Source organism: Neofelis nebulosa, chromosome 7, assembly GCF_028018385.1.
Source record: "Neofelis nebulosa isolate mNeoNeb1 chromosome 7, mNeoNeb1.pri, whole genome shotgun sequence".
NCBI lineage: Eukaryota > Metazoa > Chordata > Mammalia > Carnivora > Felidae > Neofelis > Neofelis nebulosa.
Window position 1 is genome coordinate 112,194,974 of NC_080788.1, and position 16,733 is coordinate 112,211,706.

The following is a 16,733-nucleotide window of genomic DNA, read 5'->3' on the forward strand; positions in this document are numbered from 1 at the left end:
TATCGTGACTCGCCTTTCTGTCAGCCTAGGCTTAGGAGGGAGCCTGCATCAGAACTTTGTTTCTTCCGTGTTCCCTTCCGGGTTCCCGCCACAGGGTCCACGGACCCGCCCCCTTTCTCCGAAGGTTTCCGAAGTCCCACTCTTGGCCGGCCGTTGTTGCCTGGGAGACCAGGCCCTGCCCTCACAACAGGGGCTAAGGGGCGGAGACTTCGAGTAGATTCCCGAAAGCAAACACTCCAGGGTAGAGTGCTTGGGGCGCATGCGGCAACCGTGCGTTTGCTCTCGCGAGGCTTCGTCTTTCCGGAAGCACTAGAGGACGGCCCTTGTGAACGGCGTCGGGATGTGTGGGGGCTGTGTGGAGAAGGAGTATCCCAACCGGGTGAGCGAGTGGGCGCCGAGAACTTCTCGCCCCCTTGGCCCGTGGCCAGCCCCCGAGGCTCCTCATACCCCGGGCCGGCCTTCCCTGAGAGGCCGAGCGCGGGACGACCCTGCCGCCGTGCCCATTCCGGTGACCCGGTAGCTGTATTTAGGCACTTGACGGCGGGGGCGGCCGGTGGCCGTCGGTTCTGCCCGCCCGTCCACGCCCTGGGGGCTGATCTCAGCCGTCGCCCCACTTCTCTTAAGTTCCAGGGTACAACAAAGGAAACCCGACACCACCAACAATCCAGTCGACGACAAAGGGACACCCTCCCGCCACCGCTGATGACATTGTCAAGCTTGATTTGGTGAAATTCACTTTTCTTACTGAAGTCTAGCGCTGGAAGGGACCTCTGAGGTCATCTGTCGTTAACACGGTTTTGCAGATGAAACTAATGCCCAGAGAGGGGAAATAAATTTCACATTCTGTTAACCTGAGAGTCAAGGCCAGAAATCAGATTTCCTGATTATTTAAAAAAATATCTGTTCCTCTCAATCTCCGGAGGTTGCCGAAGCTTGTTTACTCTCATTTATTCAAGGTATACTTATTGAACATTTATGTGTGTAGCTAGACCAGAAAGAGATACCAAAGATGAAATAAAAGGCAGCTTCATTGCCTCCTGAGAGCTTACGGTTCAGAGTATGTGATTTAACAACAAAAAATGAGTAGTACAGTTCATAAGTGATAGTCAAGTTTAGAGAAAGGGGCGAGCAATAGCGCTGTTCTCCCAAAAGAAAGGTAGACTTCATTTGGGACTTGGAGGCTAGTTGTGACTAGGGTAGAAAAGAAGGCAAGGAGGAGCCAGAGGCTTGGAGACTGTAAGAACAAGGATTCTTGTGATGGTTGGGCGGTAGAAGATCTATAGCTGCTTCTGCCTCTTAATATTTTGAGTAATACTTACGCTTTGGGGAAGGAGGTGTGACATGAACAGTCATGGTATGGCCTCCTGGGGAAAAGGTTTAGTATTATCAAAGATTTGCATACTGAAAGACCCAGCAATTCTCATTCTAGGGAAATAAATGCATGTACATATGTTCTTGGAAACTTGGGTAAGAATGTTCGTAAGAGCATCACTTGTAGGAGTAGACTGGAAAAGTGGGATATAGCCATAGAATGGAACACCATGAATGAATAATGGAATGAATTAGAGCAGTGGTTCTCAACTAGGTGTGACTTTTGCCTCCCAGGGGACATTTGGCACTATCTGTAGACAGTTTTAGTTGTCACAACTGGGGGTACTACTGACTATTAACTAGAGGCATTGTGCTGTTTCATACGCTTTTCTGTATTGCATTCTATTTCATACTTTTTTTAAAGTTTAAAAATAAATTTTTGTGAATCCAGTAATGAACACTGCACTTTTCAGGGACCATGTGAAGGAGGTGTTTGTAGTGAAGAGTATTAAAGAGATTAGGTTGGGTTCTTAAGAATTGAGCCAATCAAAAGATTTTAAAATTGTATGAAGAAATTTAGGTTTTACACTTTAGGCATTGAGCACCCATCAAAAAAAGTGAATAGGAAAATAATTCTGAAATCTGTTATTTAGGGAAATGAGTCTGTGGCTGTATGTTGAGGTTATGGGATGGGGGAATGTAAAAGGGAGAGCCCTACAGAGTTTTTGGGGAGTCATGAAAACAGTAAGGTAGGCATGAGATAATGAAAGCCTCATTTCGAAGAAAGAATTAATAGGACTCAGCCAATTTAATGGAGGGAAGACCTACAGGTGATCTTAGGTTTTCAATCTAGGCAATTGGGAAATTGGAAGTATCATTACAGAGATTGGTGGCATGTGTGAGAGAGAACCAAAATTGGGGGGCACATGGTCAGATTGTTTTTATCATGTTTCATCCAAGATTGAGAATGTAACACCCAAGGAGTCAAGTGAAAATATAAGATTGCAGTATAGGTGCAAGATTCAAACAGATGAGTTAGCCAAATAAAAGCGTCAAAATAGAAATGATCTGTTTTCTTAGAAAAAGACTGGAGAATCAAGTAGAATCAAAGACTGGGCTTTAAGGAATAAATTAATTTAGAAAATGAAAATAAAGTATAAGAAAAAGAGTAGAGAAAAGGAATGAGGCGATTGGAAAACCAGGAAGGTGCCTTTCATAAGCACTTTTTTCTGACTTTATTCTGTTCTAAAATAATTAAAGGGCTGTCATGAGGAAGAATTAAACTTTTTGGAATTTCAGAAGGCAGATTTAGAAATAGTGGGTGGATGGGTGGATGTTATTGGGTTTAGGCTTTGAATCAGAATAAAGAACTTTAACAGATTTTCAAAATGGAACGGGCAACCCTGAGAGGAATTGAACTCTCTTCTGTTGTTCAGGAGAAGCTAACTTGACCATTTGAAATCTCAAAGGTCCTTCCAACTCTGGGGGTTATCGAAGTCATGAGGTATTTCTGAGGGGAGTAAGAACAGAAGTCACTTTGAACTTAGCAAAGGGACAATAAGGTAGTGGTAGCAAGAATAGTCTACCCGTGGCAGAGAAAAATAATGGATTAGCATGTTGAGAAGCTCAAAGTTGGACGCTTAACCGACGGAGCCACCCAGGCACCCCTAAATATTTAATTATTTATTTGGGTTTCATAAATTTTTCTGGAGACTTGTAGATATTTTTCACAGATGAAAAATACTAGACTTAGAAGACAAATACAAATAGTGAAAGAAAAGCTTTGATAAATTAGACTTCATAAAAATCAACTGTTCTTCAAAAGACATTATTTAAAAAACAGCACATCAGTAACAAAATATTTGTAATAACGATCTGAGAAGATTTGTATCTAAGATATATAAAGAACTCTTATGGGGCACTGGGTGGCTCAATTGAGCATCTGTCTCTTGATTGCAGCCCAAGTCATGATATCGAGCCCCGTGTTGGGCTCTGTACTCACAGCACAGAGCCTGCTTGGGATTCTCTCTCTTCCTCTCTCTCTCTGCCCCATCCCCACTTGTGCTCTCTCTCACAATAAATAAGTAAACTTAAAAAAAAAAAAACTCTTTTATAACTCAATAATTCTTATAACTAAATAATAAGATAAACAAAAATGGACAAGACATGAATAGACACTCCACAAAAGAAGGCACATGTGTAGGCACCCTGAGAAGATGCTTAACGTTGTTAGTCATGAGGGAAATGCCAAATAAAAACTACTATGAGATACCTCTACATGACTAGGATGGCTAAAATAAGAAAAGACACAGTATCTAGGGTTGGTGAGGATATGGAGCAACTGGAACTCACACAATTCTGGTGGGAATGGAAAATGGGAAACTTTGGAAAACTAACCGGCAGTTCTAAAGTTTGTATGGACCATATTTTTACCATATGACTCAGCAATTCCACTCCTAGATGTTTACTCAAGAGAAGGGCATATGTCTACATAAGACTTAATGAATCTTTGTAGCTGCTTTATTCATAATAGCCCCAAACTGAAAAGGACCTGAAAGTCTATTGACAGATGAATCCATGCAATAGATTTGGCAATAAAAAGCAATAAATTACCAATGCATACAACAACATAAATGATTAACATGGACTTTATGTTGAACAAAAGAAACTAGATGCAGAAGAGTATACTGCATGATTCTATTTATATAAAATTTTATAACAACCAAAACTAATAACTAGAGATAGAAATTGGATCAAGGGGTACCTGAGAAGGGGTTGGAGATAGACTGCAAAGCATAAAAGAACTTCCTGGGAAGATAAAACTTTTTATATCTTGATTGAGGTAGTGGGTTACGTTGAAATATATGCCTATATATATTGGTATATAAGTCGTTCACGTATACCCTTACAATGTATGGATTTTATTGTATATAAATTATACTTCAGTGAAGTTTATTTTTTAAAAAAGCAAAGCACCTGTTTTTAATAGCTGGAAATTTATACTTTAATCTCAAGGCCTTTTTTTCCACCTTTAGTAATTAAGTTGCTCTGTCTATGATTTAGTATCTCCCGACTACATAGTTAGATTGATTTCCTCACTTCTCCACCCCCCCTTGCCCCAACAGAGTAAATCTCTTTCTTAGTACATAGCCTCAAGGAGCCACTCAAAAGGGAGAGGTTAACTGTGGTGCTGGGAATCCAGGAAGGCTTCACTTGTGGCATCGCTTAAAGTTGGTCTTCCTGAGAGTTCATAAGCTCCTCAAAGGTGGAAAGATATGACTCACCCTCTAATCCTTCCCTGTGCTTTGCACAGTATCGGGCACATAGCTGCATTGGAGAAATATTGATTTGACTGGTTTTTAGTCACATCAACTGTTAAAAATACCCTATTGGTCAGAATGAGGTTGAATTAGATTATTTATAAAATGACTTTCTGAACAATTACTGGTAAGCCTCTAGAAAAGAACTCCCTTGAGCCAGGAACATAAGTTGTTAACAGTTTCTTAGTGATGAAGCAAAACCCTTTCTCTCTTGAATGCCATGGTGTCAGGCTGATGAGTTGAGAGCTTATCTTCACTGCCTGAATCACACATACCCTTAAGGATTGACATCTATAGAGCTGAGGGTTTATTCTTGTTTGCTTATTTTGTGTTATTTTTAAGGCATCAGAAAATGTTATTTCAACAATCAACTGGGCAACACATTGTATAAGATCATTTTTTATTACTCAATTTTAATTCTAGTTTTAGGATCTGCCCCATTTAAATATTGTTGGCTATTGGATTTTTCTAATTTTTCTTTTTCATATTTTATATTAAAGCTTCAGTGTGTGTCTAAAAATCCATATGCATTTAGTCCTCGGATACAGTTGCTGTCCTCAGAGACTTAACAGCTTTAACACTGCTTCAGTTTTATTTGCCATAAATAGCCCTTCTAGAGGAAAGCTAGTAATTTCAAAAATTACTTGGTACAGATTTCAAGCAAGTAAATTCTAGCCATGTTTTTTTGCCTTTAGAAATTTTTAGTCTATTAATTATTTTCACCAAGGGTTTTGAAATAGAAGAAAATTAAATTCCTATTTTTAATATTTTAGGGTAACATCTGCCTGGAGAATGGATCTTTCTTGCTGAACTTTACAGGCTGTGCAGTGTGCAATAAGCGGGATTTTATGCTGATCACAAACAAATCTTTGAAGGAGGAGGATGGAGAAGAAATAGTTACCTATGATCGTAAGTAGATTCTTTATTTTCATGCAGGTCTGATAGGAGATACCAGCTTTTAAAAGCTGGTACGTTGTGCCTGTTGATATATTTTATTTTATGAGGCCTATTTCAATATTGTATTGTAACATAGAGATGCTAGTTAGTCTTTTAAGAGGAAAATACAGATGATGATAGCATCATCAGATACTCTGCCTGAGTGATTTTTGCAGATAAATGAAGCCTATGACTCAGGTACCATTTTTTGTTTGTTTGTTTGTTTGTTTGTTTGTTTGTTTTTAAAGCCTTTATGCCTTCTGAAACAAGATATAGAGACTTTTTTTAACTTTAGGGTCATTTGTGTGTTTTCTTTTTCTTTTTCTTTTTCTTTTTCTTTTTCTTTTTCTTTTTCTTTTTCTTTTTTACTGTAGTCTAATACAGTGATGTCTTCCAACAGCCACTAAAGTGTTTAGGGCTGTTTGCTGCTGTACTAAATGACCCTGGGATGTAATGGGGTTTTTTGTCTTGTTTCTTTCTCGTGGGTTTGTTTTTGTTTTTGTTTTTTTTGTCTCCCATCTCATTGTCAGTTGGTTATTTCTTTTGCTGTGCTACCTTCATATGCCGCTCCTCATCCTCAGTACTGGGAAACCAAATCAATCAACTGTGTATAATGAACGTGAATCAATTCTGAGGTTGGCACTAAGAATTTCTGTGAGTAAATTAAGTGCATATACATTTTAGGGCCATTTAATTTAGTAAAGGAAGCCCATATACATTTTAGGGTATAGTGACAAGAATTTAAACTGTTCACATCCCCGTTTTGCTTCTCTCTTGGTGCTTTGGTATGTTCTGAATATGAGGAATAAATGTACAAATAATGATATTTTGAAAACAGGTTATGAAAGACACTAAGCCTTTAGAATTGAATCAGACTATCAAAAGTGTTCTAAAGTAGAAAAATATTTTTCTTTCTTTTAGACATAACCCTTTAAACTCTATTTTGTACCAGGTAGTAGGACATAGTAGGTAAGAGCAAGGGCCCTGGAGCCAGAATGCATGGGTTTGAATTCTATTGCCAATACTTCCTAGCTCGGCAGTCTTGCTAGTAATTACTTAACCACGGTGTGTCTTTGTTTCCTAATCCTTAAAAAGGTGATAACAAGTATCTACTTCTTTGGGTTTTGAGAAGATTAAATAAACAGATAAAAAGTATTTAAAACAGTTTCTGGCACACAGTAAGCACTCAAAAAATCATAGTTATTATTATTATCATGTTTCTAGTAGAGTCTTTCGTTGCCATTAAATTCACTTTATAATGTCTAGCATTGACTTTTTTATTTATGATTGGTTTTACTAGCAGTTTCTATAGGTTCTGAGAATGGGAATTAATATATGCTTGTTAAACCTCTGAGTTGAGGCCCTTCATTATGTAGTATTGCTATGTGACAGATTTTGGATTTCTTATCAAGGTAGATATTATAATGGGTTTCCAGCTGCTCTGTTAAATATATCACTTAAGATTCTTTTAAAGTAATACCATACAGAGAATAGAAATTTTACTGTCTTAAGACATCTTCCAAGACTTAATTATTTAAGTCTCTCTCTGTTTTGGCAGATCTGTGTAAGAATTGTCATCACGTAGTAGCCAGGCATGAGTACACATTCAGTATCATGGATGAATTTCAGGTAAATGTTTAAATGTAGTGTGTTATTGTGGGGGAGGGGATAATGAAAGCACTTTTATAAATCTAGATAGTTTTAATAAATGAAGTATTAGCGGGTATTAAAGGAGACCATCCCTGTCTTCTACTTGTGTATGTTAAGAGAGACCCTTTAGATGTGAGTATATCTGTTCAAACCTGTCTTCGCAAGAGTCAAATCAAAATGTGTGCCTTACAAATGATATCTCAGGCCTGTCGTTTATGTTTATAAAGAACAGCACATTGTGGCTTCTTTTTTTTTTTTTTTTTTTTTTTTTTTTTTTTTTAAATTTTTTTTTTTTTTTTTCCAACGTTTTTTATTTTTATTTTTGGGACAGAGAGAGACAGAGCATGAACGGGGGAGGGGCAGAGAGAGAGGGAGACACAGAATCGGAAACAGGCTCCAGGCTCCGAGCCATCGGCCCAGAGCCTGATGCGGGGCTCGAACTCACGGACCGCGAGATCGTGACCTGGCTGAAGTCGGACGCTTAACCGACTGCGCCACCCAGGCGCCCCATTGTGGCTTCTTTTGAGGTTACTATTGTGTCTGTTTTTTTTCTGTCCAGTTATGTAATTGCACAATTGTTGGCTTTATGAGTGTTAGCCTGCCCATTGCCACCATACTTGCTGAGCATGGAAATTCTGATAAGGAGGTTGTCTTTGTCTTCCCCAATAGGCATGTAGAGTTGAGCAACTCTGTAGTCTCAATTGTGGTAAGACATTTTAATATTATTCATTGTAAAATGATAGGATGGATGTATCAAGATTGGAAGAAAGAACCTGGACCACTATAAAGGTAGAGAATAAGTATTTATAATAAAGATGATGCCTTGTACAGTTGTGAGAGCACACGAAGAATTGTACAGAAGGCTTCTGAATGCCTGAGCTGCTAAAGATTCACAGATCTGAGGGTCAGGAAGAAAAGCTAGACAGTGGGGAAAAACCAAGGGTAAACTGGAAATCATGAAGACACACGAACCTGTGTCTGTCCCTTACTGCCTCCTTTTTCAAGCCTTCAGGTTGAGTTACTTATTTAAAGTGAACTACGTATTCATCTATCAGATATAAATATCAGGTTAGACCTTTTAACAGGCAAGGGAATTTTATTTATTTATTTTATTTATTTTTTTAACGTTTATTTATTCTTGAGACAGAGAGAGACACAGCATGAATGGGGGAGGGGCAGAGAGAGAGGGAAACACAGAATCGGAATCAGGCTCCAGGCTCTGAGCCATCAGCCCACAGCCCGACGCGGGGCTCGAACTCGCGGACCGCGAGATCATGACCTGAGCTGAAGTCGGACGCTTAACCGCTTAACCGACTTAGCCACCCAGGCGCCCCAGGCAAGGGAATTTTAAGTGCTTCAAATTTGAGTAGTATTTTAATTAGAGAAAAATAATAATCTTCCGTAATAGAATCTTACAGTATAACCACTCTCATTCATTCTTTTTTTTTTTTTTAATTCACTTATTCACCTGTCAGAATCTGGTCTCATATGTTTGCTTAATCTGTACAACATCTTGACCACGTCTCCTCAGCATCCAAAAATTATGCCTCAAAAAATATTTATATGGTATATGTAACTTAGGGCAAAATCAAAATCTCAATGAATGCATAGTGGCCAAATAGGGGAAGGAGCATATCTTGGGTTTAAAGGAGAAGCTCTGTCTTTCATGAGAAGAAAAGAGGGCTCCTGGAGTCCCTGTGAGCTTTTTAGAGCCCTAAATGAATATGAAGATTGTCCTGACTGAGATATTATCTATCATAGCTAGACTTTGCTCTACCTGATTTTCCTTTATGACTGAACACAGCCATTTTCAAAGCTGCCCCAGAAATTACTCTGGGGTAGGAAGAAGAAGATAGAGGAAGATGGCTTGTATTCACAATACCTGGACAGTGTGAAATTCTCTTGGAAAAAAAACTCAACTCAAACTAGGCTACCTCATCTTCTCTCAACATCTGCTTCCTTCCACCTGTATTCTGTGTCCTACAGATTAGTTTTCTGAAAACAATGCTTGAGACCACCTCTTTGGCCTTTCCATAGTTCATTTTAGCTACAGTGTAATATCTAAGCTCCTTGTTTCAAGGTTCTCATGGGGCTGGCCCATGTTCCCTTCCCTTATTTCCCCTGGTCTCTGGCTTACTACACACATCATTGCCCTAATTCACACTCTTCCTTCTGTCCCATTAGAGAGGAAGATTCTTATTTACTCCTCTCTAAGGGCTACCCTTTCCACATGTCTTCATCAATCTGCTCTTTGTCTAGCATCATCTTTGTCTTCCTGGGATTGAAACCATTTCTTACACTAAATGTACTTGATTCTTCACTTATTAAAAATAAATTTAAAATGTTTTCATTTCCCATACCTTCATCTTTGACCTACTAGAGTAGGTCTTTAACCTGTTTTCCTTATTTCCCTGTGTTCCTTGTAACCATCTACAAATGGGTTTTTATGTTCACTTCACTAAAACCGTTCTCTCAGAGGTCTCTTATCATGTAGCCAAATCATGTGACCTTACGTCAGTCCTTAGCTCTTTTGACATCTCTTGTGGGTCTGGTTTTGTCAACCATCGTTGTTTTTGAAGGATTTCTTCCCTTCAGGTTCATGGTGCCAGACTTTTTTTCTTTGTTTTTAAATTTTTTAAAAAAGATTTAAAAAGAAAGAAAAAATGTAAAAAATTTTGAATCTTCTTGCTTTTTCCCTGGTTTCCTTTCCTATTGTTCCCTGATTTCCCCCTGAATTTTGGTCTCTTATCTGGAACCTTCTCTTTACTTTCTCAAATAGTGAGCACACACACACTCAGGCTCACTTGAAACCCATCAGCTGTCTCCCAAATGTCCTTCTGTAACCCTAACACCCTGCCTACCCTCCTTTCTTCCTTTGTTTCTCTTGCCTTTTGGCCCTGCTGCCATACCTCATGTCAAGGACCATACCTGCTCAAACCTAAGTTACTGTAGCAGCCCGCAAACTGTAGTTCTACACACTGCCCTCAAGTTAATCTTGCTTACACATACCGTCTTGTCACTCCTGCTGCTCCGTATGGGATATGCTTGCTCTTTCCCTATCACTGTCCTTATTCATGCTTTTTCCTTGATTTGACTAGTCCATTTCTCTACCTTCACATCAACTAAATCTTACCTCTTTCAAGCAGAACTTAAATTCTCTCTCCTTGTTCATGATAGTCCAGCCCATACTGCTTTCTCCCTTTCCTTGTACGGGGACTGACTCATGTGAATAGCCACTTGGGAACTTCCTTCTTAGCCTGCCTGGCACAAGAACTCTTTGTTCTCTGCTTCAGTAACCTACTTCCTTGTCCCCACCCTACGCCAGCCCCCATTTTACCCAAGCAATAGTTCAGGTTCAAGGTGGGATTCCCGCCATTGGTAATGTTTTGTTTGTTTTGCTTTGTTTTAAATGTCTTATGGGCAAAAGTAGGTAGGATAGTGTTTTAACCTCCACTACCCAGCTTCAGTTTGCTTTGTTTGTATCTCACCATTCCCACATCCCTACAGGATTATTTTGAATCAAATCCCAAATATATCACTACTTCTTAAATATTTCAGTACATATCTCTAAAAGATAAGGATTCTGTTTTTAAAATAACCATAATATCATTGTTAAAGTGATTTCTGATGGCACAAGTAGTGGGGGAAAGTAGAGACAGAAGTACAGAGTTTAAAACAGAAACTACATTGTAAATGATTACAGGCATCCTTTGTTTTTTTATATCACCCTAAAAACCACTAAAAGGACTGTGTGTTTGCCTCAGGAAACAAAAGGGCACCTGTGAGATTGCCTTCTGTTCCTCTTTGGACCAGGGAATGGGAGGACTTGGGGTCAGAAATAGCAGGTAGTAATAGAAAAAACGAGCCATGGGACCCTCAGAATAAAACAAAGGATCTGATTTTACCCAAAGGTAATTCCCCACAATCCACCCTTTCTTCCGAATCTCTACCTCTATGCTTTGCCCAGGTGGAGCCTTTGAGGGTCTCCATGAATGACTGGGAGGAATTCTTACTCTCCCAACTTGGCCAGTTTTGCAGCCAAATGCTCTACCCCTGAGCTATACCCCCAAACTTGGCCAGTTTTGATAAAAGGTGTCCTGACCCTGGCAGCACAGGGGGATGTGTTCCTGGCATTCCAAGCTAGAATTCTAGACGTATTTTCCCACCGAAGCACTGCTCTGTATGGTTAGATTCTGTAGTCTTGTGCAATACGAATTTAAAAGACTCCTTGGAATTTCCTGGGAACCTAACTGCTATGTACAACAATTCCTTCTATGGGAAACTGCTTTTGAATTCCAAATAATTGACCTATGGTGAAATTTGGATTCCAGACTACCTATAAATTAAAGATTATAGGTGTAATCAGTGTTACTTATTTAATAATCTTTCCAGATTATACTACATGCTAGTTTTTTTCTTGTTCCCAAGTTAGATTGTAAATTTTGCAAGGTCAGACCTTGTCCTTGTTTTCTCTCATGTCTGCCAGTGCACCTAACACATTGCAAAACATTTAAGCACTAAATGAAAACTTGTCAGTGGATACATTGGTTGAAAATTCAGATGTTTGTCTAGCTTTGCCCATTTTCCCATTTTGACTTTATTATTGTTTTCTTCTTCGTTTCCAGTGATAGGTTGACATCCTACTACTAGTAATGTCTGGCAGGTGAAAGCAGAAGTATTTGAAAGCAGTAAAAGACCTTGTAGAGGGTGGATTTTTATTTCATTTTTTATGAGACCTGTATTTGTTCTCTAAGCTCTGGCCTCTGTCTCTATTGTGTGTGTGGAGTAGACCTCAAAATTAAGTGTGGTCTTTAAGAAACAATCTTTCCATTGCCACAACTAAGCTCCCTGCTGAACTCACTCATAGGAAATGGAAATCCAGTTGTCTAGGTCTGAGTGTCTGAACCACCGTCATTGTTTATCTCTGTGACCCTCTAGTGACTGTCTAGACCCATGAAACACAAACTGCCTTGACTGATCAATTCCCAGACAGCTTAACAATCTCAGTTGGAAGTGTGGAAATACTAATAGATTTAGCATTAATATTTGTTTTCTTAAAGAAGATAAAGAGGTTTTTAAGCAAAGGTTTGAAAGGAAATATGTTTATATAGTTTATTCTAGAAAGAGATAACTGTAAAAACAGGACTTTGCCCTAAGAGTTTTGCCTAAAACAAAATCCCTTCTGTCACCAGGCTGGATATTTTTAAAAATTTTAATCCAAGTATAAGTTAACATACAGTGCTACATTAGTTTTAGGTGTACAATATAGTGATTCAACACTTCTACACATCACCCACTGTTCATCACAACAAGTGCCCTCCTTAATCCCTGTCACCTATTTCACCATCCCCCACCCCCTCCCCTCTGGTAACCGTCAGTTTATTCTGTGTAGTTAAGATTCTGTTTCTTGATTTCTCTCTGTTTTTTCCTTTCCTCATTTGCTTTGTTTCTTAAATTCCACATGTGAGTGAAATTAACTATATGCTATTTGTCTTTCTGTGACTGACTTATTTCACTTGGCATTATACTCTCTGGCTCCATCCATGTCATTGCAGTTGGCAAGATTTCATTCTTTTTTATCAGCCTGGACATTTGTTAAGCCCAAGAAACATAAACTTCTTAAATAGATCAAATTCCAGACAGTTAGCTATCTAAATATGAGGCATGACATACTAGTGGATATAACATAATTATTTATTTTCTTAGAGTTGATAAAAATAGTTTTTTCAGTTTGGGACCTTTCTTTCACTTTAAAAATCGTTTTTGTTGCTTAGTAGTCTTAAGTAATCTAGAAAGGAACAACTCTAAAAACAGGAATTTGTCTTTAGGGAATCAAATTGCTTCGCTACCACTTTAAATAGCAGCACTTCTAACCAAGCCCAATATGTGTTTTAAATCCAAGATATAGCCATGCATTTCCAAGATGACATTCTTGTATATGTAGTAAATAGAGCATCAGCTTGTATTCAATTTATATAAACAAAAGACTTCAGGATACACAGAATAAACCTAAGACATCCCTGGTAGGGGTTGAAGAAACTGATATAATGTACAGAAGGAATATCCACTCCAATTTGTAGAGAATAGCTTTACCAGAGTAAGTTATGGAGTGTCTTTCTCCCTGTTCCTCAATGTAATTATGCACTTTATCTTGTTCTAGGAGTATACCATGCTGTGTCTGTTATGTGGCAAAGCTGAAGATACTATCAGTATTCTCCCTGATGACCCTCGACAAATGACTCTGTTATTCTGAGGATCCCTGCAGTTCTGTAGTAACTATGTTGTGTTGGTTTACAATATAGCAAGCCTGATGGTTTGTCTTACTTAGTTTATAATGGAAATTAGTTGCATATTTTTTTCTGCTTAGACTTAACTATCCTTAGAAAGAAAAAGTAATTTAGGGGATTATGCTGAGCTCCTCTGCTAAAGTTCCCAGTTCACATCAGAATGAAGCCAGAATGAAGAATCTCTGTTAGAAGTTATATGGCTGGAAGATATAACTAGAATGGGAATATACCTAATGCCCACATCTTGGTTCCAATAAAAGGAACCAGGACTCCTTGGAAAAGTGATTGATTCTAGGACGAGGGCAGTAAATATACAAGACGAGCTTGGAGCATTTTGTGTCACAAAGAAAGTGCTCAAAAAAACCCCTCACAAAACACAATGATTGGGAGTATGTCAAAGGGGCAAAAACGCCAACTCAAGGAGCTCCCTGTGACCAAAGTTGGAACAGTTTGAGCAACAGAATAAAGTAGTATTGGATTATAATCCAAACTATAAATATCTATGAGTCCTTACTGATATAAATGAATGATTGAATAAGTAAATACATGAATTGGAAGAGTAGACAAATTGCCCATGCAGAAGAATTTGAAATAATGTTATGTAGATGTTCCCTACTCCTTAAGTGTGGGTTATAAATAGCAACTCCTGACTGTAGAGCAGAATTGGGTAGAGTTGAGCATGCAAAAGGAGAAAAGTAACAGTGGGAAAACCTGACAAACACTAGCTCAGCCAAGTGACCAAGATTAACATCCTCAGTGATCATCCTGTTGATAATAACATGCACCCTTGATGTGATATGATGGGAGGGCACTTTGCCTTTGTGGTCTTCCTCCCAAAAACCCATAACTCCAGTCTATTCGTGGGAAAAACATCAGACAAATCCCACTTGAGAGCCATTCTGCAAAATACCTGACCTTTACTCCTCAAAATTGTCAAGGCCATTAAAGACAAGTCTGGGAAACTCTCACTAAAGAGACATGACAACTAAATGTAATGAGGTATCCTGGATGGGATCCTGGGACAGAAAAAGTGCATTTGGTTAAAACTAGCAAAACCTGAATAAAGTGTAGACTTTAATTAACATAAGTAAATAGAATGATTTCAGCTGCTCCAAAGAGATCTTAGAATATCTCACCTTGTGTAGTTGAAAGAACACTGGCTTGGGTGTTATAAACCCTGGAATTGAGGCCTCTCTGCCATTGGTAACAGTATAACCATTAAGCAAAGTGTTACTCTGGTCTTTATTGTCCCATTTCTATTAGATTAGGCTAATAAAAATTGATATTTTGCTTCCTTCACAGTATTGTTAGAAGATCCAAATGAATAATGAATATAAAATGTGTTGGAAAGCATATAAAGTACTAGATGCAATGAGATGGCTTTGGTTGATTCTTCTCAGTCTGAGACCAAAACTTAAAGGGTCAGGCATTAGAAACAAAATTGTTTCCTCTTCATATCCAAGAAATTTGGAAATTCTGAACTAAAGCTTTGCTAAAGTGAGGTGAGCAAGGTGTTCATTGTTGATACCAGAGAAGTTTTGTTGTATAACAGGAACGCTAATGCTGAGGTTTATTGAGCACTTACTGTATGCCAGGGCCTTTTTAAACGCTTACTTCATCCTCATTAACAATTCCATGAAGTAGGTACTATTGTTATTCCAATTTTAGAGCCAAAGAAACTAAAGCACAAAGAAGTTAAAGGAGCTTAACGTCACACAACTAGTACAGTGACTCCCTGTCAACACTCCTGCTCGGTACACACATGAACTCTAAGGGTCTGGCAAGGTTAGGAACAAGTTAAGACTGTCAGTAACAGCACTCTGCGGAATCTAGGCACATCAGACCAAGATTTGTTATTCAGCAAAGTTAAGTCATCTCCTCAGGGATCAGTTGTGTTATTCCTGGAAGATGTTTTCCACTTTTCTGCAAATCTATATCTGACCTGCTGAGGAAATCGTTTGGTGAAATGGATCCAGAAAGCAGAGAAAATGCTTCATTACTTTAAATAGCAGCACTAAGCCCATTATAGCCTCTGAATTGTCCCTTCTTGGAGTTTGCTAATGCTTCCAACTTAGTCATTTGGAGTTCAAGGGTATGACTTTATAAGCCCCTACTGATATCCTTGTCTTTTACAGACTGTATAATTATCTATCTGTTTTGGACTATATCCTACAAAATTTAAAACATAAGATCCTATCCATATATGTCATTATTAAACCAACCTTGTGCTGTGTTTTGTGATACTTTCTTTATCTTCTAGAATTCTTCTATGGGTCTAATCAAATAAAGACCTCTTCAACCCAGTTCCACTGAATCCGTACTTTTCTGTTCAAATAAAGGGGAGCCAGGCAAAAACATCAGTCTTTACTTTCCTTCCTGAGATACAAGAAAGAAAAGAAATCACCTATAGATGTAATTGGGAAAGTGGGCTTGTTCTGGCCCCTCATTCTTGGTCTACTTGTTCCATGATGTATAGATCTGGAGTCTGCCTACTTAGGCTCTTGGAGTTCAAAGCTCAACTTGTTTGTTGTGTTGTTTTAGCTGGCCAAGTCTTTCTCCAATGGTCTTGGGTTCTGACAATACTAATTAATTCATATATGATATATTCTGGGCACAACCAGATACGATTCATTACTTATAAGTAATTAATAAGAGTTATATGTTTAGTGTTTTTTATCAAGGTATCAAGAATTCTGTTTTATCTTTTTTGTGAGCCAGGTTAAGTTACTTCACTGAATTTGAGACTCTCAATTTTAGGCTGTGTGTTTCTTGACTGTAGTACAGTCTCTATGGTAGATACAGTGTGGTTGGATAGAAAGGAAACCAGGAAACTTAGGTCTAAAATTAGCTTTGCCACCTGCTTATGTTGGGACACTGGGCAAGTCACTGAGTGTACATTGGTTCTCCGATGGAAAAATAGAAATAATCATGCTTTCTCCAGAGAGTTTTAAATCAAATGATATAATGTAAGTGAAAATGATGAAAATGATTTTAAGTTGTGCAATGCTGTTACAGGCAACTATCAGTGGTCTTTATGAAGGCACTTTGAGATGGAGGGAAACACTATCATGTTGTGATTAAGAGTACAGGCTTTAGGGGCGCCTGGGTGGCTCAGTTGGTTGAGCATCTGACTTTGGCTCAGGTCATGATTAGCTGTTCATGAGTTTGAGCCCTGCATCGGGCTCTGTGCTGATAGCTCAGAGCCTGCTTGGGATTCTGTGTCTCCCTC

General features: G+C 38.6%; 1 protein-coding gene across 5 annotated transcripts; it reads left to right on the plus strand.

Annotated features, from left to right (window-relative positions):
• Positions 1 to 207: 207 nt before the first annotated feature.
• Positions 208 to 15,807, plus strand: CHURC1 (churchill domain containing 1). 5 transcript variants are annotated; one of them, XM_058739344.1, is made up of 4 exons: positions 208 to 379; positions 5,405 to 5,540; positions 7,126 to 7,196; positions 8,365 to 8,507. In XM_058739344.1, exons 1-4 carry the CDS (start codon positions 341 to 343, stop codon positions 8,503 to 8,505), a joined length of 387 nt encoding a protein of 128 aa, XP_058595327.1. In that variant the 5' UTR covers positions 208 to 340; the 3' UTR covers positions 8,506 to 8,507. The 5 variants fall into 5 exon arrangements, 3 of the variants coding, with proteins under 3 accessions (XP_058595327.1, XP_058595328.1, XP_058595326.1); XM_058739345.1 differs by lacking the exon at positions 8,365 to 8,507 and adding an exon at positions 7,887 to 7,952 and having other exon boundaries at positions 215 to 379; XM_058739343.1 differs by lacking the exon at positions 8,365 to 8,507 and adding an exon at positions 13,378 to 15,807 and having other exon boundaries at positions 326 to 379.
• Positions 15,808 to 16,733: the final 926 nt, after the last annotated feature.